The sequence below is a fragment of the Cetorhinus maximus genome, chromosome 19 (genome assembly GCF_964194155.1).
Source record: "Cetorhinus maximus chromosome 19, sCetMax3.hap1.1, whole genome shotgun sequence".
Lineage (NCBI taxonomy): Eukaryota > Metazoa > Chordata > Chondrichthyes > Lamniformes > Cetorhinidae > Cetorhinus > Cetorhinus maximus.
In genome coordinates this window covers 59,313,169-59,333,102 of record NC_135897.1, presented here as the reverse complement: position 1 = coordinate 59,333,102, position 19,934 = coordinate 59,313,169, and the positions used below count along the sequence as shown (strand labels likewise).

Here is a 19,934-nt window from a genome sequence, read left to right as displayed (position 1 = left end):
ATACACGCACACTCCCATACATACACACTCTCAATCCCACACACACATTCTCACTGCCATATACTTACTCTCCCTTGCACGCCATGCACCTTCTCTCCCGGGGCCTGCAGCTGCGTTGCCCTAGCCCAGGCCACACTCAGCACATGCGCTGCTGCTGGTGTTTGCTGCTCCTTCAATCAGAGACTGTTTCTCTCCCTCATTTGCTGTTGATAGTGAGCCTATCAGCAGCAAATGCAGGAAAGGAGTGACCTGTGATTGGAGAGGTGTCCCTTGCAAAATCTTGAACTTCACTTACCTGCATTTTAAACTTACCAGCCTGTCTTACCGGCGTTTGAGCAGTGGCTCCGGGGGCCTCTTAGAGGGGCTTCACTGGCCACAATGAGGCCCACGGGCCAGTTGGACAAGCCTGCTCTAGAGTTTAGACGAATGAGAGATGGTCTCACTGAAGCATACAAAATTCTTACAGCACTCAACAAGGTAAATGCAGAAAGGATGTTTCCCCTGGCTGGGTGGTGTCTGAAATCAGGGGATGGTGTCTCGGAGTAAGGGGTAGGCCATTTAAGACTGAGATGAGGAGTTTTGTCAGTCAGCGGGTGGTGAATCTTTGGAATTCTCTACCCCAGAGGGCTGTGGAGACTCAGTCATTGAGTATATTCAAGGCAGCGATTGAGACGTTTCTAGATATTAAAGATACCAAGGGATATGGGGATAGTGCAGGAAAATGACATTGAGGTAGAAGATCCGCCATGATCTAGTTGAATGGCTGAGCAGTCTTGAGGGGGCGAATGGCCTACTCCTGCTCCTATTTCCTACACTCCTATGATTCAATCAGTTGCAATTGAGTACTCTTTTATATAGCACTTTCAGTGGCTCTGAGTCACCAATCCCATTAAGTTTTATTAGCAGACTTGACACCAATTGGAAGTTGATGCGATTTTGAGTTAAAATTGCATTGAAACGCTAATGTTATAGCATTCTGATTTGCATGTATTTTCCCTGATTTTCTCCTGCTGGTGCGTCTGCAAGATTAAATGGTGATCAGTGGGAATGAAGTGCCAGGTACCCTGCAGCAATTTTAACTGCCTTCCAACCCACTTCATTTTAGTACATGACATGTGATAAATGTTGCATATTTGGGAAGAACAGGTGACTTTAGAACTATTGTTCTCAAAGCTCTCCATCCTCTGGAGACTTTCCTTGTATCATGTCTGGTGATTTTTTTAGGCTACCAGCATGATATAAAGTAACTTGATAGGTCTTTGTCTTTTATCATCTAGCAGTCCCTATGTTCCTACCAGGCTGGGTGATTAAACTCAGAAACTTGGAATTTTGTTAGTTTGCAGATATATTTGTAACTGTACAGTTATATTGGATTTTAATTGTTTTGATTCTTTTTTCAGCAATACGTTATGTTGCATGACATGGTAGCAGCTCATAGCATTATCAGAGTTTCAGTGTGCAGAGCAAACAGCGGTAAGTGAATTTCTAAGATGATTGGAAAAGGTAAGATTTTACTTAATTTAAAAAGTTAAATATTCAAGCTGATATTTTGTGAATGTAAAATCTTTCCAGGTTACACTCCAGTTTGAAACTGAGAGAATAAGCAGCTTTCAACTTTCAAACATTACCACATTAAAAACAATCCTTTAATCTCTCCAAGTATAGCTCAAATTCAATTGCTAGGATTGAACAAAATTGCTCTAGTGACAAATCTTCCCTTTGGTTTTTTTGTTGTCTGAAATGCCTAACCTTGGTTGAATGCTTCCCATGTTATTTTTGGGAAAAGGGCCAGTTTTATCTTGGCCTAAATCTTCAGTCAGGTCGATGCTGAGTGCATTGAAACTGCCCACAAGGATTTCTGCAACCCAACCCGTTTACGATTTTTCAGCTGTATCTTCTGATGCAGGCTGCAGCATCTCAGGGTCAGTACAGCCTCTCCAGTGGAAGACTGTTGAGTGCAACAAGAAATGGAAGAAGGGAGGATACACTCCCTGTTTACAACAGTAATCGTCGTACCCAGGTAAGGGGGTGGGGGTGGTGTGTGTGTCGGCTGCATTGCTCAGTTGAGTTACGTTGGCTATCCACTGAGTCAAGTCAGGTATTAAACTGTGTTAATAATCTCAAGGTAAATATGCAGGTAAGTCCCACGTATCTGGTCCAGATTTTCACCCTGAGCTCAGGGTTGGAGACGTTCGCAGAGAGCTCCGGACAGCAGAAGTCAGCCCATCGGAATTTTAAAATTCCCGGACAATTACAGCGCATATCTGTGCATCAGGATTTCTGCGGGCCCTGACGCGCATCTCCAAATTTACACGCCATCTCCGACGATCCGCAGACTGGAAAATTTGGGCCATTGTGTTCAGAGCAAAAAGTGGCTTCACTGAGCAGACTGCGTGTTCCAAGATCCCAAACCAGTATCTTTCTAGGGAGCCTGAATGGATTATTGTGCACAGGTTTAATAATTAACTGTGTGTCCATGCATATTGCTCACTGGAAAATACATGGAATGACCACCATCTTCCCCTGCCTCCTTTAGAAGGAGGGCAGTGTAATATTATCAGATCAGTGTGTACAAATTAAAACTACTTGGTTAGACCTGTTTATAGACTTTTAATTAATATGCAGAGGTCATATGATTTTGTGGAATACTGAATCAGCATATCAATTAAACAATTAAATTAGAATCTGTCTATCAATTGTTGAAATACTTTTTTTCAAGTGAACTGTTGTCACAGTGTTTGATCAGAAACAAGTTTTTTTGATGAGATTCCATGTCGAATGAAAGTGGATAATCAAAAACTTAATCTGTATGCTGAATTTAGGTCTCCAGCTAGACCAAGGCTAAGTAACCAGAGTTGTGATTTGTAACATGGGAGGCTTTTCTTGTTGTGCTGTTTCCTTAATGAAATGACTGTGTTTGACTAATTTCACACTTTGTGAGATGTAATGTCTGAAGGCTTGCCACTGACTTTATAATTTCCCTAATGGTTTAGCAATAAGAGAGAGTAATTTTATCTCATGATCTGTCAAGCTGCAAAAAATAATAGAGGCATTTGACTAAGGTTAGGCATTTCAGACAACAAAAAAAACTGAAGGGAAGATTTGTCACTAGAGCACTTTTGTTCAATCCTCGCAATTGGATTTGAGCTATACTTGGAGAGATTAAAGGTTTTTTTTTACGTGGCAATATTTTTTAGGCTATTTCAACCACTAAACAATTTTTTGACTTAAGTTTCTGACCAAAGGCAATGAACAAATAAAACCTAGTTAGGACAGATGTTTTCCTCAGTTATTTATACTGTTGAGGTATTTTTTTATGCAGCCAATTAAAATATATTGGTAATTATTTCCACAGAAGGATGCATATCAGAGACAATAATGGCTGAAGCCAATTTTTAAATTGCATTTGCTGCAAAATATCTGACATAAAGTACCCTTATTTGTCGCATCAAGTGGCGAGGCTGAGTTTGGAAACCATGAGGAGCACGGAGTTAAAAATGTTTTTGCAATGTCTGTGTGCTACTTCATCTGGTGTGATTGAATTTGCATTTAAAATTTTAAGGAAGTGGTTTGAACAATAGCTGCTTCATTGGAGTATAATGAGAAATAAAATGCCTTGTTTTCTGTATCTTTCAGAAATAGAGGAAACTTTGTCCACAGATCTGGTGCCTGGTGACATAGTCATTCCAACTAATGGGACAATAATGCCTTGTGATTCAGTGCTGCTCAGTGGTACTTGCATTGTTAATGAAAGCATGTTAACAGGTAATACACAGAGGATGAAATGAAATTATATTATAATTCAGTGGCACTTTCTGAAAATTTCAGTTACATTCGTTAAAATTCTCTTCTCGGGAAGATATTATTCAACTATTCATTATTGTTAAAAGGTGTAAGGAAATTGAACCCTGATATCTTTCAGATTGGCACAAACTCTAGAACCAAAGTATGGCTTGAGCAGAAGAAGGAAGAAACAAGAACTGTTTATAATTAACTACTTTGTAAAGGATCATGAATGTGTTGAACAGACAGGGAGATAATGAAGGCCAACATTGTAGTGAAGATTTCAGAGAATTGGGTACATATTTGAAGGAGTGGTTGATTGAGAAGTTTTAGTATTTGGGATTGGCCAAATGCACTACAGCGTCTTTTCTGAACCTGTACTTATATATGATTCTAGAATGCAATGGTAAAGGAATTGTAAATGCATTGAAGTATTGAATAACGCAATGAGGATATTCAATGGTATTGCCAATTTACTAGCTTGCCTTAACTCTGATATTGAATATCCACGTTGTTATGGATGTTTTTAGATAGTTTGCAGTGATGTATGGTATTCTCAAGAAATTTAAAACTTAACAGCCATCGATTTTTGAGTGACTATTTAACTTAGGAATAGATCAATATTTTTTTGAGATTTCTATTTTGTTGGTATTACAGATACTTTAGACCATAAGACATAGGAGCAGAAATTAGGCTATTCGGCCCATCGAGTCTGCTCCGCCATTCAATCATGGCTGATAAGTTTCTCAACCCCATTCTCCCGCCTTCTTCCCGTAACCTTTGATCCCCATACCAATCAAGAACCTATTTATCTCAGTCTTAAATACACTCAATGACCTGGCCTCCACAGCCTTCTGTAGCAATGAATTCCATAGATTCACCACTCTCTGGCTAAAGAAGTTTCTTTGTTGGCTTTCAATGCCCCATCTGGTCAAACAGCGCAAAACCTACAGCAACTTTTTATTAGGTACAGGCATTGAGCTAGCAATCAAAGATGGGAAAATGGAGTTGAGGTACAGATTGGTGATTGTCTAATTGAATATTGGAATAGGCTCCGGGGATGAATATTTTTGTTCCTATGCCAGTCAGTCCGAGTGTAAAACAGCCAATATCGCCAGTTTTATACTAACCCTGAAGATAAATTATCCTCTAAGAATCTTAGTTTAGTTATAATTAGAATTACTTCCTACTCAAGTGGCCAGAATAGGAAATCCTTCAGAAACCACAAGATTTCTAATTGTGCCAATTAACCTTTGACTGTGGTGCTTGGTTATACATTGCACTTTCATTTATGGGGTTGAATCCAGTTCATACTGAAAGAATGAGGATTTTCTTAAAATGAATTTACTTTTAGCACAATCAACCCAATTTCTTGTTGGCACATTCTAAAGCATTGGCTGCTGCTCAGAAATACATAAAAATAGTGCTGTGGAAAATAAAAATGCCACACACAGGTGCAGCAGAGATTGGAATCACAATTTTTAAAAAATTTACTATTTTATGACCCTCGTACAATTCCATCTTGCATTCTTTTTCTTTTAATAAAGGTGAAAGTGTTCCTGTAATGAAAGTCAATTTACCAAATCCAATTAAGAGTTCCAAAGGCCTAGAGGAAGATGAAATCTACAATCCAGAAAAGCACAAACGGCACACACTCTTCTGTGGTAGTACTGTAATCCAGACACGATTTTATACTGGGGAACTTGTCAAAGCTGTTGTAGTTAGAACAGGTAAGGTACTTTTCCCAGATAGACTGGCTAGAAGCCAGTATGCACTGTGATAAATTTTGGTGTGAATGATATTTATATGTATAAATAGAGATTATGCATTTAACTGTTCTAATAAACTGGTTGAAACAATTGAAGCAGTGGCATAGTGGTATTGTTACTGGACTAGTATTCCAGAGACCCAGGGTAATGCTCTGGGGACCCGGGTTCGAATCCCACCATGGCAGATGGTGAAATTTGAATTCAATCAAAATCTGGAATTAAAAGCCTGCTGATGACCACAAAACCATTGCCGAATGTTGTAAAAACCCACCTGGTAATGTCTTTTAAGGAAGGAAATCTGCCGTCCTTGCCTGATCTGGCCTACATGTGACTCCAAACCCACAGTAATGTGGTTGACTCTTAATTGCCCTCTGAACAAGGGCAATTAGGGATGGGCAATAAATGCTGGCCGAGCCAGCAACGTCCACATGAATTGAATATAAAAAAAAACATGATTGTTGATAAATTTACTGCAAGGATGTGAAAACTTATAACACAAGAAATTTATTTAATTAGCTTAGATTCATTCAAAGTAAAATTAAAATAATAAAAAGTGAATAAAAAGGGGACCCAGGACCAGCGGTATATGTCAGGAAAAAGGTCATTTTTCCCATTGTACTATAGAATAAGTATTGTAGTAAAAAGGGCGATTCCACTCATTTAAATAGTATGTTTCATATAATGTCATGGCATGTTTGGATGTCATGCTGTATGAGCTGAAAATGTAACATGGAAAGGCTGGAATTTTACAAAACGCGCCCCTTGTTGATACTGGACTTGAATATTGATAAAAATAGAAACACGTTGTCAAATCTTTGCATCTTGTACTCACCAGGACAAATGCAGGAATGCCAAATTTCAAACAATCTCAAGAATTTATACTGTAAGAAAAAAAGGGTGCTGTTTGGTTGGCCAGTTGGCTCTGGCTGAGGCGTTGCCATGGTGACAATAATGGAGACGGGAAACAATAGGCTCCCCAAGCTCCTGGGTAATTCAGAAAAGACACAAGGCTTGAATATATACCTTTTGTTTTCAGAGAACGAGTTCTTGCACATGAACCTGTGTTGCTTCTAGCAAGCGTAAATGAGCCACATTATGAGCTTGACTGATTATCTTAAATTGGATTTTAGTTTAGCTATTAGTGCATTCAGGGTTGTTTAGGAAATGCTGCCGAATTACAGAATTATACCTTACAGTAGACATTTTGTTTGCAAGTGTGGGCTGGTTGAGTATGGTCAGTATTGCCTATTATGAACAGCTGATGGAACATACTGTTTGATTTGATCAGCCAGTTGCTGGAATGCACGGTACTGAAATTCATAGATGATGTTGCTCAATTGTAGGCAGAATGTCTTTGTGGACTGACAGCAATATCCTGTTGATGGAAAGTAACACTTGCATAGCCACTGCATTGTAGCAGCATGAAATGTCTTGCTTAACCTGTCGTTCAAATTGGCCGACTTGCCAATCAATTGGCACCCTTTTCTCTGTTAGTATCAATTGCTGTGATCATTTGGCATTCTTGAGGTTGTCCTGATGAGTGCAAGATGAAAAGCTTTGGCGGATGTCTCTCTTTTCAACAATAGTTAAGTATGTCTCACTTATGGATGTCCATAGTGGGAAATTTCCATTTGCACATGGTAAGCATGTCATTTATTTTTCTCAGCCAAGGATTTCCTTCTGCTGTAATCAACAGGCTCTTTGGGATATATCCCAATTCCTGTGCTTCTCCTGATACTATCCCCTCCCCATCACCACTGGCCAGGTCCTTTCCTTCCCTGCACTCCCCACCAACCACTCTGATAGAGAACCTCAGCTCTTGCTTTCCATTTTATAATCCTCAATATTCATCATATGATCATCTGCCATTTCTGTCACCCACAACAACGCCATGCATTTATGTAGCACCTTAAATACAATAAAATGTCCATGGCTGCTTTGCAGGAATGTTGTAAATAAAATTTGATACTGAGCCACATAAATGTAATAAAGACAAGTGATATGTGCTTGGTGAAAGAGGTAGATTTTAAGAAGCATATTAAAGGAGGTGGAGAGATTTAGGGAGGGAATTCTAGAGCTTAGGACCTAATTGGCCAAAGGCACAGCTCCCAATTGAGGGGCAAAGCAAATTGCAAGGACAGGAGTGCAGAAATGGAGGAGTGTAGATATCTCTGAGGCTTGTAGGGCTGGAGGAGGTAACAGAGTTAGGGAGGAGCAAGGCCATAGAATACAAGGATGAGAATTTTATACTTGAAGCATTGCTGGCCTGAGAGCCATTGTAGGCCAGCAAGAACAAGGATATTGGGTGAATGGGACTTGGTGTAAGTCAGGGTATTTGCAGTCAAACTTTGGATAAGCTGAAGTTTGAGTGTGGAAGATGGGAGGTGAGCAGGAGAGCTTTGGAAGAGACCTAAGCACGAATGGGGGTTTCAGCTGCTGATGTTCGATGCAGCAGTGATACAATGGAGGTGGAATTAGGCAGTTTTAGTGATGCAATGGATGTTGGGCCCCACCGCCAAACAAATGTCTTCCTCTTTCCTTCCCATTTTCCAGAGAAACTATTCTTTTTTCGCTTTTGTATACTGCCTGTTCCATGCAAATACAGAAGATGCAACACCTACTGATTCACTTACTCCTATACCACCATTCAGGACTCAATAGCCATGTGTAATGCAATGATTTGCATGTACTCTTCTAATCGAGTATTCATTGCTCATTGTGCGGTCTCCTTTACATTAAGGAATCCAAATGCAGATTAACTGATAAGCTTCACCAAGCTCCTCTGTTCTCTTCACATGTATGACCCTGAGTGAAACATGGCTTGCCACTTGAACTCCACCTCCCATTCTAATTTGTCATGGACGTTGTATACTGCTCTTGGCTTCAGGAACAATATGGGCTGAACTTTTCCAGCCCTGGACCCAGAGCAAAGTTGCAAAATTGGTTACCCGACATATCCCTGGCTCCGAGCAATCTTGTGAGAGGCAGGGCCAACAGCGAGGATTACCTGCCCCCCAGCAGTTATTAAAAGGCTATTTGGGGAACTTAGACACCATCAGGGTCTTCCTAACTGAAGGGCTGCAGGTGGCAGGCTGGTGGGGCCATGGATGCCCTCATTCGATCGACCCAGCACAGACCTGCTGGGATGCAACGGCCATAGCCATGGGAGCAACCTTTCTGTGGAGGGGTTCCACTATGATGGCTTGACGGCTGTGGCTATGAGAAATTGTTCATTTTTTCATGCTGCAGAGAGCACCTCCATTTTGAGGCACCCTCACGGTTTCCTGCCTGCCTCAGCAGCACCCACCAGCTGCTAGCTGGCTATTACTCTAGGCCCTCCTATTGAGCCTCCTGCTTCCATGATCTGCCCACTGCCCTTAATTGGAAAGGGTTTCTATAGGCATCCTACCAACCCAAAATTGAGGTCATTGGCAGGATTGTGACCCAGCTGGGAATGTTTAGCCGAACATGTTTCTTCTAGGCACCCTGCCATTGGACAACCTTGACATTGTCTTCAGACTTTAGTTATATCCTCATTTTCAATCAGCCACCTCCCAACCATATACATTGAAATGGGGGAATGGCACAGAAGAAATGGAATCCTCCAACATAACCAATGTTATTGTGATTTTATTAAAAATATTCAATTTCAGTGATTATGATTCCACCTGTTTAATCCTTTGTAACTATCTATATGCAGTTCCTAATACTTTGGTGTTTGTTCAGAAAATTGCCATATGTACTCGTGTAAAAGTCGATTTTTTTTGTGACCAATGTTTTAGGGTCAACTTTTACAAGGGATTGACTTTTACACAAATGTAGTAGTAGTATAGTGCAACTTCAGAAATTATAGTGCTATAAAATAGATTTCTATATAAGTTAATGCTATGCAAAATGATAAATATGGGAAAGGGATTGCACTGCATTATACCTATTATAATGTTCAATTTTTTTTTAAAGGCTTTGGTACTACAAAAGGGCAACTTGTGCGCTCAATCTTGTATCCAAAACCAACAGATTTTAAACTGTACAGAGATGCATACCTCTTCCTACTCTGCCTTGTTGGTGTAGCAGGGATTGGATTTTTATACACAGTTATCAACAGTGTTTTGAATGGGGTATGTCTTCGCTCTCTTTTCTAGTTAACTTGTTAAAGGGAGGAAAATACATGCAATTTTCAAAGTTTATATTTAAAGAACTGTATACTTAGTTAAATTACTGAAAACTCTTTGCAATTTAAAAAAAATTGCAACTATTATATAGATTTTGTTAATAGAAACTGTTCGCCAGAAATAAATCTTGAATGTCAATTCAAATTGAAAATGTTTTGATCAGTAATTAATAGGTTTAGTGGAAAAAAAATTATCCAGAACCCTGCTCACTCACACCTCAAAATTCAAATTTATTTGTTTTATTGTCACATGCTTTTTAAAGTAATCTCCATCATTTGTTCTTTTTTGGTGCAGGTCGGAGTTGGCAAAATCATTATTGAGTCACTTGATATCATCACAATTACTGTTCCACCTGCTCTTCCAGCAGCACTAACTGCTGGGATTGTGTTTGCACAACGAAGATTGAAGAAATTAGGCATTTCCTGTATCAGTCCTCAGAGAATAAATATCTGTGGACAACTTAATTTGATCTGTTTCGACAAGGTTAGAAACTGTAAAATTCACACTCTCAAGTAATAAAATTATTGAAGAGTAGTAGGGACCACATCAGTGTGGCTTCAAGATCAGCTTTAAAAGTGATAAGGAGTATTGCATATGCAGGCACAGCTCAGAAATTCTTTCTGACAACACAGATAAGTTACTAATGTCTTTAAAACACTTTTCACTTCCCACGGTCTTTTAAAGTTGTAGTTTTTTTTGAGGAAGGGAATCAATGCTTCAACCAAAGAAACAAAGAAAATTTAATACTTTAAAGGTTGGATATCTGAAATAACACAAAATGCTGAAATTTGCAAATGGTGGTTCAGTAACTGTCAAGAGAAAAGAAGGTTATGACTCTTTAAACGTGCATTCTTCAACACTAAACACTGAAAGATAAACCAATACTTTGGTAAGGCTAGAGAAAGAAATGGGGAGAAAAGGGGGAGGAAGGAGAAGAGATTCAAGAGAGATCCATTACCGAGTGTTACATGTGCATTTTCTCTTTTAAATTCAGATCTGGTGCATCAGCTTTCTTGCTCCATTTAAATAATTTTTTCAGATTTTTTGGTTTTATGACACAGCGTGTCTTATAATCCTCTACTAGTTAAATATTTTATTGTCCTTTTTAAATGCACCATCTCACTAATGATCTCATAAATCTTGCTAACAGTCTTCTATTAAGCATTTTGCAGCCATTTAAACATTAATTCCCACAGCTATCCAACACTCTGCTGCCTGTACCCTAACTTGCAGGACACATTCACCTATCATCCCTGTGCTCACTGATCTACATTGGCTCCCAGTCCAGCAACACCTCAATTATAACATTCTCATCCTACTTTTTAAATCTTTCCAGGGCCTTTCCTTTCCCTATCTCTGTAATAACTTTTAGCCATATAACCCTTCACGATATGTGCGCTTCTCCAATTCTGACCTCTTCAGCATCCGTGATTTTAATCGCTTCACTGCTGGTAGCTGTACTTTCAGGTGCTCAAGCCCCAAGCTAATTTCCTCCCTAAAGTTCCCTGCCTCTCTTTCCTCTTTAAGAGACTCCTTAAAGCCTACCTCTTTGATCAAGCTTTCTGCTCATCTGTCCTAATGTCCTCCTTACATGGAAGGGTATTCAATTTTGTTTAATAGTCCTGTGAAGCACTTTGGGACTTTTTACTATTTTCAAGGTTTTATATAATTATATTTGCTGTTTTTGTGTCTGCTTATACACTTTACTCCTTTTTTTTTCCAGTCTGACTGAAATGCTCATTTATCTTTGGGTTTTGTTACGATTCTAGCTGATGTTACTACTGGGCAAGTCAGATCCCACGTGTGGAGCCTGGCTTGATAGATCCTAACTTTTATTTTTTGTTTAGAAACATGGGGAGTGGCTACTGAACAGAGTCACAGATGAACTTCTGCTGATGAACTTTTAACAAAAGAATAAAACATTTATTAAACAAGAAAAGATGAACTATATTACACTCCTTCACCCACAACCATACCTTTACAGTTATATACAGATTTGTAAGGGTAACACAAGTTAGAAATCTATCTTATACTCTAGTGTTCATAGTAAACACACAGTCCGTATAAGCCAATAGGTGACCTGTGGTTGGACACCCCACACTCTGAAACCGTGACAGATGCCACCCAAAGCAGATGCTATGGATTTCTTATCAACTTCCCCAGGTGCTTGTCATACCGTGAACCAACTGGTCTCGCTGAACTCCGTCTTTCACACAAGAGTTTCCAATCTCCACTTTCGAAGAACTTGTCTTGGAATTTTCTCCCATGCTACACTTTCATTTGGATGCCTTCAACAAGGATCCACTTCCAAGAGTTTGAACATTCCTTCTGACATTCTCCTCCCTTGGATCCCTACATGCATTCAGGCTTCACCCTTCACACACATTCTCAGGTATTGGCTGTGCCAAGCAGGACACCACTGCTTCACAGGCCCTTAGTAAGGATTCACCACCTTTAATCCTCTGGCCTCTCGCAAGCCCACTTTGTCTTGATTCTGCTCCCCACAGCTTTGTCTTTTAACTTGTAGCCTTTTCCTCTGCTCCTTACTTTGAATTTCATTGAACAGACTGGTTCAAATTCCTGTTCTTTCCCACTGACTTTGTTGTCTTCTTGGGACTATCTTCTGCCCAACTCCCTGGTTTTTGAGATTTTCTTGTTTTCTTTGGGACCTGCTCTCTTCCTGCCTGCTCTGGCAGTTTCTGTGGAATGCCCCTACCAACTGAAATCAAACTGCTTTTCTGTTTTGCCCTGTCTCTGTGGGTCCTGTTTTGTGAGACAGCAGCAGTTCTTTTATACTTTGTTTTAAATCTCTACGCTACTCTAAGGGCCATAAAACCTCATTAAAGAGCAGGTATACAAACAAACCCGCAGACTTGCAGGCAACATTCTAAAGTGTCTAAAGCCCAGGTTCCCCCATTCTTAACACACTCACATAATATATAAATTAAACTTAAAGCTTAAACTTAAAGCTGTAGCTTATTCCAACATACACAAATACACATATAACTTACTTAAAACTCTCTCTAGTTCCTAACGGTTTTATTGAAGATTATGCATCTGGAAAAGTCAACCTGTCTTTTCTCTGTTCACTCATCTGCTGTGTATTTCCGGCATTTTCCATTATTATCGGAATACTCTTGTACTTTGAAAATCAAGTTCAATGTTGAAGCTAAATAATAACCCACAAGAAGATTAAAGCATCTAGCCACAGAGTCAGCTATGTTTTACAATGTGATGTTGCATAGCAATAGTTGTGTTATAGGTTTTTGTTAAATATCGTTTCAGTTTCTAAAAGTTTTAACCTTTCTTGTCTTTAGACTGGAACGCTTACTGAAGAAGGCCTGGATATTTGGGGAATTCAAAGAGTGGAAGATAATAGGTCTGGAACATCATAATTGTACACATGCTATCTAAGCTTTTTATAATACAAAAAGTATTACTCTAATTGCGTAGGCACAGTTTATGAATTTCAGTCAAATGTTGAGAGTGCAGTTGACATTTGAAAGGTGGTCTGTTATTTGTGAATCAGATCTAAGATGCTAACAGTTGTACACAACGTTCACAGAAACAGACTTTTTTTAAATGGTTTTTTCGACCTCATTCTCTCCTTGGTTCTTCACTTTTGTTTACTTTTTCTACTTGATCTACCAATTTGTGCCTTCTCTAGCACTGTGTTGAGTGGAAGCAAAAACATTATCGGGTTTGTTTGGCTATCTCAGCATCCCTAAATGCTTGAAATAGATTCCAACTTTGGAAGTGAACTTGGTCAAATCATTGGATGTGATTCTTTGTCGGCAAAATTAACAATAAGAACATTTTTAAAAAATATATAGCTCAAAGTTGGATCTGAATAATACAAATATTTAGTTCAACTTTGATGTTTCTGTTGAGATAGTTAGATTGAGGCTGAGAAGATTTTTCACTACCCATCAACATGCGGTGTTTTAATGGCACTGCAGCATTACTTAAGTCAATTTAGTTAGTAATGATCACAGTATGGATAACATGCTTATGTCTTCATTACAGTCATTTTAGCAACTTTTTAACCAGATTCCGAAAATTAGTTTTTAGTTTATTTGTAAAATCTTCCATGTTGAAGTAATTGAAAAACACCAAAGAGACTTCATGCATGTTTTGTTCTATGTTTAGTTTTTTGCCGTCGGAGCTAAGCATTTGTAAGGAGAGCTTGGTGAAGTCACGGTTTATGGCTTGCATGGCAACCTGCCACACACTTACTAAAATTGATGGGAAATTATCTGGTGATCCGTTGGATTTAAAGATGTTTGAAGAAACTGGTTGGGTGAGTCTTATTTATTCAGCAACTAAGCGGAACCTTTAGACTGCAAACTGTGATGTCTGGCTTAGCAGCAAACTGAATTGAGCCATTTAAAATATATTGAACTGTGTTTGTGCTTGTTGAAGAATGTTGCTAAGGAGGTATTTTATCAAGATGTATGAGAAAAGGTCTTTGGCTTTTTATTAGCTGATATTTTTTGAATACATATTGTTGACATTAATTAGGATGAAAAAGTGAGTTGACTTAGTCACTTTTACTGCAAAGTCCAGGCCAATGTAAGAGGTTATCAGCGCTCCATATTAAGGAGCGTGTTGAACAGTCACTTAAGCACTTAAATCAGAAAGTTGCTGTCCAAGGTGCACTGTTTTTCCAGATGTTGCACTACTAGTTGAGAGGCTCGGCATTCAAATACATGATGGGGTGTGAAGTGGTACTTGTTCACCAGATACCCACTAAATACGCCAGATGTAACTAGTAAGGTAGATAATTGGGAACCAGTAGATGTTGTATACCTGGATTTCCAAAAGGCTTTCAGTAAGGTGCCACACAAAAAGTTAATAAGCAAGATAAGTACGCATGGAGTTGGAGGCAAAATATTAGCATCGATTGGTTAAGGAAGCAGAGAGTGGGCATAAATGGGACTTATTCAAGTTGGCAGGTAGTGAATAGTGGAGTACCACAAAGGCCAGTGCTGGAGCGTCAGCTATTTACAATCTATATTAATGACTTAGATGAGGAGACAGGGAGTAATATATCTAAGGTTGCGGATGATACAAAGCTAGGTGGAAAAGTAAGCTGTGGGGAGGACACAGAGAGGCTGTAAAGAAATATAGATGGGTTAAGTGAATGAGCAACAAGATGGCAGATGGATTACAGTGTAGGGAAGTGTAAAGTTATTCACTTTGGTCAAAAGAAGAGCTGAATAATTTTTAAAAGGTGAGAAAATTGTAAATGTAGATGTTCAAAGAGGTTTGGATGTGCTCATACAAGGAACACAAGAAGTTAACGTACTGGTATAGGAAGCAATTAGGAAGGTAAATGTTAGCATTTATTGCAAGGGGATTGGAGTACAGGAATAAAGACGTCTTGCTAGAGTTGTGCAGGGTTTTGGTGAGACCACATCTGGAGTACTGTGCAGTTTTGGTCTTTGCATTTAAAGAAGATATACCTGCATTACAGCGGTACATTGAAGGTTCAGTAAATTGATCCCTGGGATGAGGGGGTTGTCCTATCATAGGCTGAGCAAATTGGGTCTATTTTCTCTGGAGTTTAGAAGAATGAGAGGCGACCTCGTTGAAACATATAAGATTCTGAAGTGGATGAAAAGGTAGACGCTGAGAGATTGTTTCCGCTGGTCGGGGTATCTAAAACGTGGGGGCACAGTCTCAGGATAAGGGGTGGGTCATTTAGAACTGAGATGAGGGGAACTTACTTCACTCAAAGGGTTGTGAATCTTTGGAATCCTCTGCCCCAGAGGGTTGTGGGTGCTCCATCATTTAATACATTTAAGGCTGGGATAGACAGATTTTTGGTTTCTCAGGCAATCAAGGGATATGGGAAATGGGCAGGGAAGCAGAGTTGAAGCCCAAGGTCAGCCATGATCGTATTGAATGGTGGAGCAGGCTCGAAGGACCATATATGGTCTACTCCTCCTATTTCATGTGCTCTTCTGGAAAAGTTAGGGTATATCCATTCAAGTGTAAGTGAATTTTTAATGGCGTGATATGTCTTAATTGCTGCCAAACAACCTCTAGCATTGAAAATTTACTTTTGAATGTATGGAGTCTCCATCTTTCAGGTTTAATTATTGGTAAGGGTTTTAAAAAATTTATGTTCTCTTTACTTTTTCTTTTCTCTTTGATCCTCTTATTCCCATCTTTTTTTCCATCTCTTTATTTGGATTTCTATTCATGATTTAGCATTGAATTAAATGTTCTAACTTGCACTTCTTGGTTTAAACTCAATAATTCCAATTGGTCAAGGAAGCAGAACATTAGTTACCCTTTTCATGCAGGTCCCAGATCTCTTGTAGAGAGCACAGCACTGTTTTGGATCTCTATTCATGGCAATTCACAGTGTAAAAGCTCACAAAATGTCTGGGCAAGTGTATGTGTAATGAATGGCTGGCACCATTTGTTTGCTACTGACTGCAAAATTGGAGCCAGTGTTTAGTTTGGCATGATAAATTTATGTTCCTATTGTAGGTTTCAGAACCTTAATTAATTGTAAATGAAAACAGAAAATGCTGGAAAAACTCAGCAGGACTGGCAGCATCTGTGGAGAGAAACAGTGTTAACGTTTCAAGTCCGTATGACTCTTCAGCGCTAAAGAGTAGAATTATGATGAGTTTTATACTGTTTAAGAGGGGATGGAGCAGGTGGAACGAGATAGAAGGTCAATGATAGGTGACAGCTAAGGAGGGATTGACAAAGATGTCATGGCCACAAGACAAAGGGAGTGTTAATGGTAGTGGTGAAGAGTAAAGAAGGTGCTGAGCGTGGCATAAAGGTCAGAGTATGGGTAACCTTAATACTGTTTATTATTATTTTATATTAAAGGTTCTTGAGGAAGCAACTGAAGAAGAGACTGCTTTACATAATCAAATCATGCCCACTGTAGTTCGACCTTCGAAACAGCTTCTCCTTGAACACGAGACAATGATGGATCATGAATTGGTACTATTTTTAAGGCAGCTTTAAATGACATTAACCATGATTGACAAGATGGTCCATGGTTGTCTTTCCTAATCCTATAAATTCCTGTGCTTATTGTAGTGTGCACTTTCATTCAGTTCTCAGAATAATTTAAAAAAAGACTACAGAGAATATTAGCATAGAAATTTGGTCAAGCAGTGTCCATTTCTCAAGTGCTAATTGGCCTCCTAAGCCTCCAACTTGGCAGGCAGGAAGTACACATTTATTATGGGCTGGAACATGTCACCTACTACATTGATAAAAGCCAAAAAATCGACAAGCAGTAATATCTATATTCTGCAGATGCAGATAAGGAACCATATCAGCTCAACATGGTGAAGAGCAGAGCCAATTATTTTTGGTCTCACTTCAAAGTCTATTGCTTTGTTGCTGACTACATCTTCCGTTCTTAGTCACTGGAAGAAATTTTCTATAGTGTCTCCGACATTTATCCCAGAGTTGAGCTATGAGTCATAAATCCGACTTACCACCAAGACCAATGTTACCCATTTCCAGCTCTCTCTCCTGCGCTCTCTCTACCCCTCTCTCTCCCCCGCCGCTCGCCCTCCCCGCCGCTCGCCCTCCCCTCCCCGCCGCTCACCCTTCCCCACCCGCTTGCCCTTCCCCACTCCGTTCTCCCTCTTCCTGTCACCTTTCCAACCTCCCATTGTCTTTCCTCAAAGCCTTATTGCTCAGCACCTTCTGTCTCCCAACCTCTGCATGTACCAATTCTAAGTCTAAACAAAGAGATAAAAACAAAAAGCTAAAAGCTACTGCGGATGCTGGAAATCCAAAACAAAAACAGAATTACCTGGAAAAACTCAGCAGGTCTGGCAGCATCGGCGGAGAAGAAATCAGTTAACGTTTCGAGCCTTCATGGCCCTTCGGCAGAACTGAAGCATAGTTAGGAGAAAGGAGAAATATAAACTGGTTTAAGGTGGGGGGGTGGCGGGGGGGGGGGGGGGGGGGGGTGCGGGGGGGAAAGAGAGAAGTTGAGGGTGTGGTGATTGTGGAGATAAGCAAGCCATGATAGGAGCAGATAATCAAAAGATGTCACAGACAAAAGGATCAAAGAGGTGTTGAAGGTGGTGATATTTGTCTAAGAAAAGTGCTAATTAAGAATGGAAGACAGGATACTCAAAGTACAGCTCTAGTGGGGGTGGGGTGGACAGACTAACAAGGTTTTAGTTTTAGATTTAAAAATAATGGAAATAGGTGGGGAAAGAAGAATCTATATAAATTATTGAAAAAAAAAGGGGGGTGGGGGGAAGAAACGGGGTGGGGATGGGGGGAGGGGGAGTTTAAGATCTAAAGTTGTTGAATTCAATATTCAGCCCGGAAGGCTGTAAAGTGCCTAGTCGGAAGATGATGTGCTGTTCCTCCAGTTTGTGTTGGGCTTCACTGGAACAATGCAGCAAGCCAAGGACAGACATGTGGGCAAGAGAACAGGGTGGAGTGTTAAAATGGCAAGCGACAGGGAGGTTTGGGTCTTTCTTGCGGACAGACCGCAGGTGTTCCACAAAACGGTCGCCCAGTTTGCGTTTGGTCTCTCCAATGTAGAGGAGACCGCATTGGGAGCAACGAATGCAGTAGACTAAGTTAGGGGAAATGCAAGTGAAATGCTGCTTCACTTGAAAGGAGTGTTTGGGCCCTTGGACGGTGAGGAGAGAGGAAGTGAAGAGGCAGGTGTTGCATCTTCTGCGTGGGCATGGGGAGGTGCCATAAGTGGGGGTTGAGGAGTAGGGGGTGATGGAGGAGTGGACCAGGGTGTCCCGGAGGGAACGATCCCTACGGAATGCCGTCAGGGGGGGTGAAGGGAAGATGTGTTTGGTGGTGGCATCATGCTGGAGTTGGCGGAAATGGCGGAGGATGATCCTTTGAATGCGGAGGCTGGTGGGGTGATAAGTGAGGACAAGGAGGACCCTATCATGTTTCTGGGAAGGAGGAGAAGGCGTGAGGGAGGATGCGCGGGATATGGGCCGGACACGGTTGAGGGCCCTGTCAACGACCGTGGATGGAAAACCTAAACAACTTGGGTTTAGATATCTTAATGCAATGGTTTTGCTATTTAACTTCTATTAATTAATTGTAAGTTGTGGGATAGATCTTTCATGAGAAATACCATACAAAAAACATTTTACAATGTTAAAACATTAGGCTTAAAGTATACAGCAGATCCTGCGCAGTTATGTATTCTGTAAAGCACGCTTTGAATGTGATTCTTCACTGTAACATTAGCAGTATAATTTTAACCAGTATTTCGTTATGTTTTTAAATGGAAAAATGCAATGTAATCTACTTAACTTTCTGTTTTTTTTTACAGGAAATGTATGATCTCCCAGTAAGTACAATTTTTGAAAGATTCTCAAATCTCTTTTTATTCAAAAACAGTCACTACACTGAATACTTATTCACATTATTTCTGTGCAGGCATCATATGAAATAGGTATTGTAAGGCAGTTTCCATTTTCTTCTGCTTTGCAACGAATGAGTGTCATAGCCAGAGTGCTGGGTGAAAAACATATGGATGCTTACTTAAAAGGCGCACCTGAGATGGTTGCTAACTTATGCAAGGCAGAGACAGGTAAAGTACCATGGACTATTTGCCATTTCCTTTTCATGAGCTGTTGCCATATATTTTAAATGGATCTAAACTGAAATAAATGTTTTGATAGAATACTTCCCTGACATCTGTAGGAGTAGAAATTACTGTACAAACATTTAACTTGTTCCTGTAAAGTTCCTCTTTGCTTTATCTTAATGTGAATGTTAACCCATTTTATTTTAAATTGGATAATACACAATTAAATTAATGGAGGGCGGAAATTGATAGGAGTATACTCAGGCTTATGTTTTAGGTTTTACATTGTAGTTGCAAACTATTTGAGTTTAGAGTTATTTGATGCCCATATGATGGTTTTCTGTTCTTTATTTTTCAGTTCCCAAAAGTTTTTCTGAAGTATTGAAGATTTATACAAACCAAGGTTTCAGAGTCATAGCACTTGCCCATAGGAAATTAGGATCTAAACTAACTTGGCACAAAGTGCAGAATGTCAGCAGGTAATAGAATTAAATTCTGGTTCATGTAGCATCCCAAACTGAGATTGGCATGTGGGCATGGTTAGGGCAAGCGACACATGCACGTAGTCATAGAGTTATGCAGCACAGAAACAGCTGGCGACACCTGGTGAGATTCTAGTTCCACAGCATAATTTCCATA

At 39.8% G+C, this 19,934-nt stretch overlaps 1 protein-coding gene across 5 annotated transcripts in view; it reads left to right on the top strand.

The window, feature by feature from the left end:
• Positions 1-19,934, top strand: part of LOC144693823 (polyamine-transporting ATPase 13A3-like) — a 176,470-nt gene that overhangs the window by 61,863 nt on the left and 94,673 nt on the right. For 3 of the 5 annotated variants that reach the window (XM_078563890.1, XM_078563889.1, XM_078563887.1), the window contains exons 8-17: positions 1,401-1,473; positions 3,637-3,765; positions 5,331-5,513; positions 9,513-9,670; positions 10,019-10,207; positions 13,042-13,103; positions 13,874-14,024; positions 16,580-16,699; positions 19,130-19,298; positions 19,654-19,774. In XM_078563890.1, coding sequence (XP_078420016.1) covers positions 1,401-1,473; positions 3,637-3,765; positions 5,331-5,513; positions 9,513-9,670; positions 10,019-10,207; positions 13,042-13,103; positions 13,874-14,024; positions 16,580-16,699; positions 19,130-19,298; positions 19,654-19,774 — 1,355 coding nt within the window. Of the gene's footprint in view, positions 1-1,400; positions 1,474-3,636; positions 3,766-5,330; positions 5,514-9,512; positions 9,671-10,018; positions 10,208-13,041; positions 13,104-13,873; positions 14,025-16,579; positions 16,700-19,037; positions 19,056-19,129; positions 19,299-19,653; positions 19,775-19,934 lie in introns of all 5 variants that reach the window. The other 2 variants (XM_078563886.1, XM_078563888.1) reach the window with 2 other exon arrangements.